The sequence below is a fragment of the Lipotes vexillifer genome, unplaced genomic scaffold (genome assembly GCF_000442215.2).
Source record: "Lipotes vexillifer unplaced genomic scaffold, Lipotes_vexillifer_v1.1 scaffold945, whole genome shotgun sequence".
Classification (NCBI taxonomy): domain Eukaryota; kingdom Metazoa; phylum Chordata; class Mammalia; order Artiodactyla; family Lipotidae; genus Lipotes; species Lipotes vexillifer.
The window spans coordinates 478,471-490,254 of record NW_006772158.1 but is presented as its reverse complement, the minus strand read 5'-3'; the positions used below and the strand labels follow the sequence as shown (position 1 = coordinate 490,254).

Here is an 11,784-nt window from a genome sequence, read left to right as displayed (position 1 = left end):
TTTTTTTTTTTTTTTTTCTTGCGTTATGCGGGCCTCTCACTGTTGTGGCCTCTCCCATTTGCGGAGCACAGGCTCCGGACGCGCAGGCTCAGTGGCCATGGCTCACGGGCCCAGCCGCTCCGCGGCATGTGGGATCTTCCCGAAACGGGGCACGAACCCGCGTCTCCTGCATCGGCAGGCGGACTCTCAAGCACTGCGCCACCAGGGAAGCCCCCTTTAATTCTTAAATACTGCATTGCTCTCAAAAAGAGTACATTTTAATATCTATGAGCTATTAACATTTTGCTGTTGGTTATTAGAGACAACTGATTCTTTAATAATTGAAAACATCTAGTACATTCCTCACAATAAAACAAAAATTTCAAATGGAGAAAATATTAAATGACCAAATTTAGTACCCTTTATTACTCAGAGATTAATGAAAGATAGGTCTGATAATCCCTCTCTTTCTCTCTCTCATTGGAATTTCTACATTTGGTTACTTAATCATGTCTGCAATTTTTGTCATTCAAAACAGAATGGTACTGATACAATAAATCTAATAGCTTATGATTACTATACAAATGAAACTGTGTGCCTTGCTGGAAATGATCTCCTTCCAAAAGTCAGTCAGAAAATTCTGTTTTTATAATACAGCAAAACAACATTTCTATAAAATACAAACATTCAAATCCTCTTTTCCCCAAAGCAGAACTGTTGAGGACTATCATCATTATTCTACTTTCTAAAATGCACTGCTGTCACAAAGAGTATTACTTTAACTATTGATAGGATATGAAGTATCATTCTAATATGTGTGTATACACCTCCACCCTCCATTATTTTTTGATCAACTACTGCATCCACAATCGCTAAAGGGTGCCTTCTAACCTGTAGCTCCTAAATAAATCTGGCACATCACCTGGGGAAAGGTACCAGAATAAAGTGACTAACAAGTAAAAAAAAATCACTCCAAACCAAACAGAAACTAAAGTTTTGCTCTGTGAACAGTGACAACCTTGGGCACACAGACATACACAAATACACGAGTTTACTGATGATGAAACAGTATCTATTCATTGTATTTTTAAAAAGCACATAGAAAATAGTACAAAATAAAGTTCTGCATAATGTTATCACCCAGAAAATAACCTGTTATTAACATTTTTGTGTATTTTAGGCATTTGTGCATATTTTTACTGTAACATTGGAACATAATATGTGCTCTGCTTTGTATTTTGTCTTTTTTTCCCTTCAAACTTTGTCAATTTGATACCTAAGAAATGATTTCATAAATTTGATTTACAAATTTGATTTGATTTTTTTATTATTAATGTGGTTGGATATTTTTAATAATATACCAGAATTTTATTTATCTTGAATATTAGTTTTTTTAATTAGAAATATTTTGTGCTTTTACAATATAAACATACCCATTTTATGCAAATGCAAAATTGCCAAAGAACAATTGACATGGTGAAATTATCAAGACAGCATTCTTCAGAAAAAGAATGCTTTAAGAGAGAAAACAATAAACTATTTGTTACCTGTCAAGTGATCTAAGTAGTACTGATAGAGTTTGCACTGAATAGGAGTCATTCTCACAGCTAACACGTATTCATGTTTTGGAGGCAAGAACTTTGTTAATGCTGTATAATCTTTCCTCTGCAATTAATAGAAAGAGAATGAAAATTAGTTAAATATATGACAGGAACTAACTGTTCTAAGAATTATCATTGCTTGCAACTAAAAAAATGTACATAAATAAATAGGTACCAGACATATAAGAAAACATTTACTTAAACATATTTACCCTCTTTAATCACACAATGATCCCATATAATTGTAGTTAATGTATTTCATGTGACTATACAATATGACGCACTGGTAAAAAGATACTGCAACACACCAGGCAGGTTTTAAATTGAAGTGGCCATATTACCAAGTGAGCAATTTAGGTTTTCAAATGGTCTCCTCTATATAGAAAAAAAGAAAAGAAAAAAAGGTGGGGAGGGGATATAGTAGGTAGTGCTAGCAAAAAGACTTGCTTTAATCATACAGTAAAACCGTTGAATCAAAGTTTGATGCAGTCTGGATTATCCTTTGGGTAAGATGTGCCAACATGCCAGAGGGTAACACATAATGTCAGGGGGAATGTTTGCCCAACTGAGAAAACAAGCCAAGTATATGCACTCTTCAAACCATTTAACATAGGAACAGGAAAGAAAGAACACTAATGTGCTAGATACAAATGACTACCTAAACCAGAAAAACGCTGCCTAAGTAGCAGCAGTAATACAGAAATACAGTACCTGCTAGTACCTCTGGCTAACCTGCACAAACAGGATGACTTCACCTTATGTAATAGTAGTATATTCAGTCAAAATGATAGCCTGTCTCATCTGTTACATCTTTTTTGCTACCATTAATATCTAGTGTCTTAAGAAAAATACAGAACTAAGAAAAAATGCAGACTGACCAACTGGTCAGTCTCTACATACTTATCTACTCATTTTAACAAAGGTTTACTGAAGATCCGTGTATAAACAACACTATTAGCCCATTAAGGTTACTGTATACTTGGAATTAATAAAACTGTTTCTTCAGGATTACATTAATATGGCTTCACTCATAATTCGTAATTGCCTTTCTTAAAACCATTTCAAACAAATGAGGCTTGGAATACTATACTATAGAATTAGGTGAGCACAGAATTTTCTTAATCATAATAGCTGTGTTCCTTTTACATACTCCCTATCTTAAGGATGAGAAAATCTAAACATGAACATATTAACATATGAAGTTATACACCCAGCAAATGAATTAATCAATTATGTTCTACACCTCTCAATGAATTTTTTTAAGTTCAATGCTGCATAAACTTTGGAAGAGACTGCAAAGAGATTTAACTATAAAACTATTGATACATGCTGAAAGGAGAAATAAAACACAAAGTTTGAATTCAGAAAACATTTTGAGATTGCAATATACCAAAGTAACAATATTTTATTACTGTGGAATGTACTTGTACCTGAACACATCCAGCTAACATTTCATAGAGAATGTGAGCACGTTTTTTCATTACTCTGACATCTACCATGGTAGAATCTGCACACTGACCATTTTGGATTGGATTTATAAATCGATTCCTGAACTCCTTAATGGATCCAAGCAAATTTTCTTTGATAAAGTTAACCATGCAATGATCTAAGAAAGAAGATATTAGTTCATTAACAACAGTAATGGCTAAAAGAACTGAGAACAATTCTCTGATAAAATGCTCGTGTCAAAAAGGCATGCCATGGAAGTATTACAATTAAGCTACAAAGAAAGAACACCAAACTGAATGTAGACTAATACTGGTTATCAGTATGATTTAGAACTGGATTACCTAAATCAGATGAGGAACTCAAATAAAACCCATCCCAAAATTCTAGACATGAATGTTTAAGAAAACACCAAAGAACATTTTATTTGAACTCACTAGCTTTTTTTTTTTTTTCTTTGCGTTATGCGGGCCTCTCACTGTTGTGGCCTCTCCCATTTGCGGAGCACAGGCTCCGGACGCACAGGCCCAGCGGCCATGGCTCACGGGCCCAGCCGCTCCGCGGCATGCGGGATCCTCCCGAAACGGGGCACGAACCCGCGTCTCCTGCATCGGCAGGCGGACTCTCAAGCACTGCGCCACCAGGGAAGCCCCATCACTAGCTTTTTAAATAGATACTGAGTATAAAACAACTGCTCTATAATTCTAACCATGATTTTATGGTCAGCAAGGGAATCTCGTGAAAAAAACATAGATACTGAATCAAAATAATAAAATCAAGTAATAAACTACTATATCAAATTTTGTATTAACTGATTTAGTTCCATAAATCCTTAACAGAGTAATCAGTTGCCCTATACTATACAGGACCACAATGTGAAACAGGGCAACAGTCTATAAATTGGGCAACAGAAAAGGGGGAAACTGGAACAGACAAAAATAAAGATAAAATACAGACACATATTATAGATAAATATAAACAAGGACAAAGTGAGACAATAACCAGTATTACAAATAATAAAATAGAAAATAGTAACTATAAATACACCAAAAAAATGTAAATAACATAAAAATAACAAAAAGCTATTAGAACAGATTACAATGGGAAATTTCAATTTGTTATTTGCTGAGTAACTCATGTTCCCTCTTTAGTGTCACCACACACATATGAAAATGAGGGAAATTCACAAGTCACTTCCCTGGGTTCACATCATCTATCCTCAGCCTCAGCAAACTGTATCCTGACATCAATTCAACATAGCTCTCCTCCAATCTCCACCTTCCTAAAACTTTCATGCTTAGCATTTCTTTTCAATTTCCTATCAGTACCTCCTCCAAAACTGGATATATTTTATTACAATATCTCCTGAATAGTCACAAATGCATTTGTATTTTTTAAGCAATCATTAAGACTTCTGACACCTTGCATATACTTTAAATTCTATATTTGTATTTGAACACTCATAATGGCACACCTCTTGACTGTGGTTTACCATTTATATTTATAAAATATTCCACTTGATGGGCTTCCTTGGTGGCGCAGTGGTTGAGAGTCCGCCTGCCAATGCAGGGGACACAGGTTCGTGCCCCAGTCCAGGTGGATCCCACATGCCATGGAGCAGCTGGGCCCGTGAGCTATGGCCACTGAGCCTGTGCGTCCAGAGCCTGTGCTCCACAACAGGAGAGGCCACAGCAGTGAGAGGCCCATGTACCGCAAAATAAAACAAAACAAAAACAAAAAAAAAACCATTCCACTTGAAATGAATGGTATACTTTCACGGTAGACTAAGAATGGACCTATGTAGTTCATGGTCAGAGACTATACTAGAATAAACTAAAGATAGGCAGATGGCGACGTGGCAAAAATATATCTGAGGCAATGCCAATAGCATAACTACAGATATTGACTCACACTCAATTAGGTTATTTTGAAGTGGGGTTCCCGTTAAAATAATCCTCCTCCTTGATCGTATAGAATTCATAGCTTTTGAAACAGCAGATGCTTCATTTTTTAGAATATGGCCTTCATCACAAACAACAAAGTCAGGGCCTAGAAAAACAACATTTAATTAACATATAATAAAAGTAAAAATATAATCCATTTAAGTAAAGTTAATCATTTGACAGTGCTGCTCTTGTGGAAAGATAAAACAACATCCTGCTAAGAAGTTATATTTTATCTGTATATGGTTAATGTGGCTCTCACTAGTATTAATTTTATTAGAGTATTAAAGTACTACTATGGATGGTACTTAAGGTTCTCTGAGAGTACAAAAATAGGCAAGAATAGAAATAATCATACAGATGAAAAGATCCCAAGAGATCTGGGGTATCTGAAAAAAATATCTTTTACAAAGGAAAAACAGTATCTAAAGATACATTTCAGCACTAATGTATCAAGTTAAAACTATCAACTGATATGTTTATGTATAGGTGATTCACTTTGTTGTGGAGCAGAAGCTAACACACCATTGTAAAGCAATTATACTCCAATAAAGATGTAAAAAAATTAAAAAAACCTATCAACTGAGACTAAGAGCAATTTATACATACATGAAATGACAAATTTCAAAAGTTACATTTTAAGAAATAATATGTAAATCACAATAGGCCAAGTAGTATTTCCCATTTGATTATTCCTAATAACTAATACCCATTGCTGGGGAAAAATTTAACTGATAAAGGACCGCTAAACTGATTGTTACATGGGTATGGGGGTTGGGGGAAAAACACTTTCCAAGCTGTAAAAGATCTCATAGCTGAGAGTGACTCTTTCAAAAGAAATACATATTATTATTTTACGAAAATAACCATATGTATTCTTTGCTAAAGTATCCTATAAACACAATTTGCTTGCTGCTTAACGTACACACAAATTACTTAAATATTGATTTAAACAATAGCAGTTGTCAAATTATCCCCAATATGTTAGGCATTATAGAAAATGCATCTTCTACATGATTTCAAAAGTAACTGCTTCAGCATGCCTGATCAAATAACACAATTGTTATTCAGTATTTAGATGGAGCTACATGAATAGTAAGACATTTTAAAATTACTAATCGACTTTCTAAAAACTAAAATATGTATCTTGCTTTGTAAGTTACCTTTTACACAAGTGATTTAAATGATTTCTATCACCTAATATTCAGTGTTCATGAGGGTGTGGTGAAGCAGGTACTCTCATATACTCTTTGTGGAAGTCTAAATTAGTATCAAACATTTTGGAAGACAATTTTACAGTATCTCTTAAAATGTAAAATATGTGCACCCTTGACCCAAATTTCAATTTCTAGGAATTTATCCTTAAGATATACTTCCACGAGTACCCCAAGATACATAAAATATTCTCTGAAGTATTGTTTGTTTAGGGTGGAAAATTGGAAACAACTTAGAAGATTGGCAAAGGGGGTTAATAAAACTATGCTATAATGGAATGTCACAGAACTAAAATTAATGATGTAGATTTCTATGTAATAACCTTGAAAGATATGCCAAATATGTTATTTATATTATTAAAAAAAGGAAGAGTTTCAATATCTATATTATGATCCCATTTGTATTTAAACAACCACCTCAAACAGGGTGATTTTTATCTACATATACATATATGTAGTAAAGGATTAATTTGGCCCAAAGAAAAGTTTAGCCTTTGCCTCCACCTCTAGGGAGGTAACCTCTAAATTCCTGGAATGTCTGACCTGATAAAAATATCTCTGCTCACCTGGATGGCTTGGGACACATCAGATAGTCTATGCTAACATGATGGGGGGTGAAGGGAGAGCAGCTTTGGTCATGTGGCATCTTCTCAACTTCTGGAGGAGCTAGAGACTAAGATCACCTGCATGGGTGGTCAACCATGTCTATGTGACCAAGCCCAAACTCTAGACACCAAGGCTCGGATGAGTGTGCCTGGTTGGCAATACTCCACGTGTATTGTCACACATCACTTCTGGGAGAAGTAAGGGCTGCCTGCACGATTCCACTAACAAACTGGGTGTGGAACTCTCCTGGGCCCCGTCCTATGTGCCTTTTCCTGTGGCAGATTTTAATCTGTATCCTTTCACTGTAATAAACCATAATCATGAGTATAAAGGCTTTTCTGAGTTCTATGAGTCCTAGTGAATTACTGAACCCTAGAGTGGCCTTGGGAACATCCAAATATTGCAATATAAAACACAGGCTTGCAAAAAGATATATAACTTAAAAATAGGCAGAGGATCTGAAGAGACATTTTTCCAAAGACATACAAATGGGCAACAGGTACATAAAAAGCTCCTCAACATCACTAATCATCAGGAAAATGCAAGTTAAAACCACAATGAGATATCACCTCCCACCTATTAGAATGGCTATGATAAAAACACAAACAAACAAACAAAAAAAAGCAAGAAATAACAAGTGTTGGTGAGGATGTGGAGAAAAGGGAACCCTTGTGCACTGTTGGTGAGAATATAAATTGTTACAGCCACTATGGAAAACAGTAAGGAGGTTCCTCAAAAAACTAAAAATAGAACTACCATATGATCCAGCAATTCCACTACTGGGGATATAACTGGAAAAACTGGAAACAATAATTTGAAAAGATACACACCCCAATGTTCACAGTGCCACTAATTGCAAGGGCCAAGATATGGAAGCAAACCAACTGTCGACAGATGAAAGAATAAAGAAGATGTCTCTCTCTCTCTCTCTCCCTCTCCCTCTCTCTCTCTCTCTCTCTCTCTCTCTCACACACACACACACACACACACACACACACACACACACACATACACACAGAGGAATGTTACTCAGCTATAAAAAAGAATGAAATTCTGCCCTTTGCAGCAATATGAATGGATCTAGAGAATACTATGCTTAGTGAAATAAGTCAAACAGAGAAAGACAAATACTGTATGATAACACTTACATGTGGAATCTAAAAAACAAAACAAACAAATGTATATAGCAAAACAGAAAATGACTCACAGATATGGAAAACAAACTAGTGGTTACCAGTTGGGAGAGAAAAGGGGGGAGGGGCAAGATAGGGATATGAGACTGAAAGATACAAACCACTATGTATAAAACACATAAGCAACAAGGATATATCGTATAGCACAGGGAATTATAGCCATTATCTTATAATAATTTTTAATAGAGTATAATCTGTAAAAATACTGAATCACTATGCTGAACACCTGAAACTAACATAATGTTGTAAATGAAGTATACCTCATTTTTTTAAAAAAAAACATTAAACACTACATTACAAAGAATAAACTTTAATGTATGCAAATAAAATGAAGGAACTGACCTATGTAACTTTAGAAAATGATGCTTGGAAATTATAAAGCTACAGACGAAAGCAATCATACATAAGCACTGTACTCTAGTTGGTAAATTTGTTTCTCGTGAGGGTATAGGTTAATAATTCTAAAACTACTTTACATATAAGATGAGGCTGAATAAATAAGTAAATGGACAGTGGATGGATGAAGCCAAGATTCTCACTGTTGAAAAAGACAAGTAACAGAATAACAAAAAAAGACTAAAATGAACCCTATGATACTGAATTAGAGTCAAATATATCATTATGACATCAAGTTTATGTTTATAAACACACACACACACACATAGATTTGTGTACATACCTGGATTCGTAGACCTATCACCTAGTTCTGTCTGCTGAGTGAACCTAGAAGCAATGACACTGCAGTAGCAACAAACACACACAGTGCCCAGATCTTGGTTTGTAAACACCATTTTTCACTGAAAGGAACCATGCATGGTTCCTTGTTGAAATGATGGACTCCGGGACAAGGACAAATTAACATGATCCTAGAGCATACTACCAGAAAGTAATGAAGTGCTCAAAAAAATCAAAAGGATGAAACATCAAAGGGATACAGGAACCAATCTGAAAGAGCTCCCAGTGGACAAACTGGAACAATCTGAGCAACAAAATAAATAATGCAGTGCTAGTTCTAACATATAAACTAATAATAGATGATTAATCTATCCTGATATAAATGACTGATTAAATAAATGGGTAAGAAGTGACAAATCTTTCTTAAAGAAAAATTCCAAATTTAAGTGTAGATACTGCCCACTACAAGAGATGGAGCTTAATTTTTGCCCTCCCCCCACTTGGATGGGCTAGACTTAGTGACTGGCAAAGAACAGACACAGGTGAAAACAGTAACTCTACAGCAGAGAAACCTGGCAAACACTACCTTAACCAAGTGATGAAAATTAACATCACTAGTGATGTCATGTGGATCTAATTTACCCTTGATACAATGTGAGGAGAAGGATACTACACCTCTAGTACATTATTTCAAAAACCTATAACCCCAGCCTAATTACAAGAAAAAAAACAGATACTAGTGAACATCCTACAGGATACTTTAACAGTACTCCACAAGACTGACAAGATAACAGAAAATAAAAGAAAGACTAAGAAACTGTCACAGACCAGAGGAGACTGTGGAGACATTACAATTAAATGCAATGTGGTACCCTGGATGAGATCCTGGAACAGAAAGTGAACAGTAATATTAAACTGGTAGAATTAAAATAGAGTTTGGAGTTTAGTTAATAATATACCAATTTCTTAGTTTTGACAAATCTGCCATGGCAATGTAAGATGAACAGTGCGGGATTTGGGTTCAAGGTAAATGGGAGTGTTCTTTACTATCATTCAACTTTTCTGTAAACAAAGAAAACACAAAACTTTCCAAAATAAATTTTTTTAAATGTCACTGAATGACTTACATGGAAATAACAAACATTACTCTTCATGTTATGAGCTTCAATTTCTTTTTAATTCACTTCCTCATGATCACCATATTAAGCATCTGAAACTTGTTTAAACTGTTCCAAGGAAACCTTCTGAAAAACATGCTATTCACTAGCTCACAGCTCTCTGACAACAAAACAACCACAGGACTTCTAGACGACTATTTTAATCATGAGAAAATGATAAACTTATTATTAGGCCTTAACACTTACAATGGCAATTAGTTTGGTACATGCTAATTACATCATTATCTAAAAAAAAAAAAGAGGCAAAAGGGTACGAACTTTCAGTGATAAGATTTATAAGGTCTGAGGACCTAATGTATAAATAACATCTTAATAACACGGCAACTGATAACAATGTATTGTATAACTGAAATCTGCTAAATGAGTAGAGCATAAATGTTCTGAACAAAAAAGAAAAAGAAAACTAAGTGAGGTAATGATGTGTAAATCAAGGGGGTTATTCTTTCACAGCGTATACATATATCAAATCATCACATTGTACACTTTAATTATGTTACAATTTTACTTCTCAATTAAACCTCAATAAAGCTGAAAAAATAAATTAAAAATTAAAAGTAAAATTATAAAGGGGCAAAGCCAAGGATTCTAAATAATACTTGGATTAAATAATTCTAAATTATTTTGGCAGTGAAAAATTGGACTTTCTCAACAAACATCTAAAGCCTCAACAGTGTCTTAAAGTAATTAGATATGACAAAATAAAGTTTGATAAGGAAAAAATATAGAATACAAACAACTAAATATTAATTGGTTCTGCGGATCGTACAACTTGCTGCTTTTACAAGTCTCAAGTAAGAATCAAATATCTGGATCTTGCATCATGAAGATTACTGTTAGAAGGAATGACAGCATTGCAAATATTAACCTTCCATAGTGATGACTATTTAAAAGACAGAAAAAATGCAGCTAATTCTTCTAATGACATAAAGTTGGGAAAGAAACGTAAAGAACTGTTTTCAGAGTATGGAGAGAGCTCTTGTAATCATCTAATATTCAGACAGAAGAATCTGCGATTGCGACACAGGTACCTGGTGAATTTTTAATCGTTTACAAGGTCTCCCCTGAAAACCTCAAACACTTCCAGACTCAGCAAATGAATTCTGAACATCTGGCAATATTAAGGGTGATTTCATCTTAATGAAATTATACTAAGAAACAAACAGAAGGCAAAAACCTGAATGATATACAAAACCCAGCTACTTAGTAGTTGGTCAATTAGTATTTGTTAAATATAAGCATATTTTTCATTCAACTTGTTTCTTTATCTCAGTGCCTGTTAATATCTTACCTGGATCAACCAAAGCTTTGTTAAATATTTCTTTAAGTTTCCTACTCTTCACATTCCTTCCTTGAGCAAGATTTCTGTACATCTCATAGCCTATGATCATAACACCACCATCTTCTTGCCATCTCTGCAGCATGTAGCTTCTCTCCTGAGGACGTTTCACAGTTGCTAATTCAGAGACCTTTTGTGAGGAAATAAAGATTTTTTTAAGGTAGGAATGTATGAATACTAAATATCCCCACTGAAATATGCATCATTGGTAATTAAAAATCTTTTTATTTTACTATATGAATTTCATGCAGTTATTCTGATAATGGAAAACATTCTAAATATGATACCTCAAGCTTCTCATCATCTTTTAATCCCTCTTGCCACTTCTCAAATTCATTCATCCAATTCAAAGCAGTATTAAGAGGACAAACCACTAAAGCTGTGCTGAAATCCAATTTGTCACACAAAAGAACTGTATGAAGAAAGCTTACCACCTACAAGAAAACAAATTAAGTTGCCACTTTCATTTAAATATCTGCAAAAAAAAGTTAATAAATTGAGCAAACTCACAATAGTTGGGTTTTTGGATTTTGTTTTGTTTTTTGTTTTTTGTTTTAAACAATAAAGCAACCAACCAAAGGTCAACAGGGAAAGGGACAGGTACAATAAGGGA

General features: G+C 34.5%; 1 protein-coding gene across 1 annotated transcript in view; it reads right to left on the bottom strand.

Annotated features, from left to right (window-relative positions):
* The window catches only part of ATRX (ATRX chromatin remodeler), a 247,014-nt gene that overhangs the window by 86,376 nt on the left and 148,854 nt on the right, over positions 1-11,784 (bottom strand). Inside the window, exons 18-22 of the mRNA XM_007447355.1 lie at positions 11,459-11,605; positions 11,124-11,301; positions 4,938-5,075; positions 3,011-3,186; positions 1,527-1,644 (exon numbers count right to left, since the gene is read on the bottom strand). Of these exons, the coding sequence (XP_007447417.1) occupies positions 1,527-1,644; positions 3,011-3,186; positions 4,938-5,075; positions 11,124-11,301; positions 11,459-11,605 (757 nt within the window). The remainder of the gene's footprint in view (positions 1-1,526; positions 1,645-3,010; positions 3,187-4,937; positions 5,076-11,123; positions 11,302-11,458; positions 11,606-11,784) is intronic.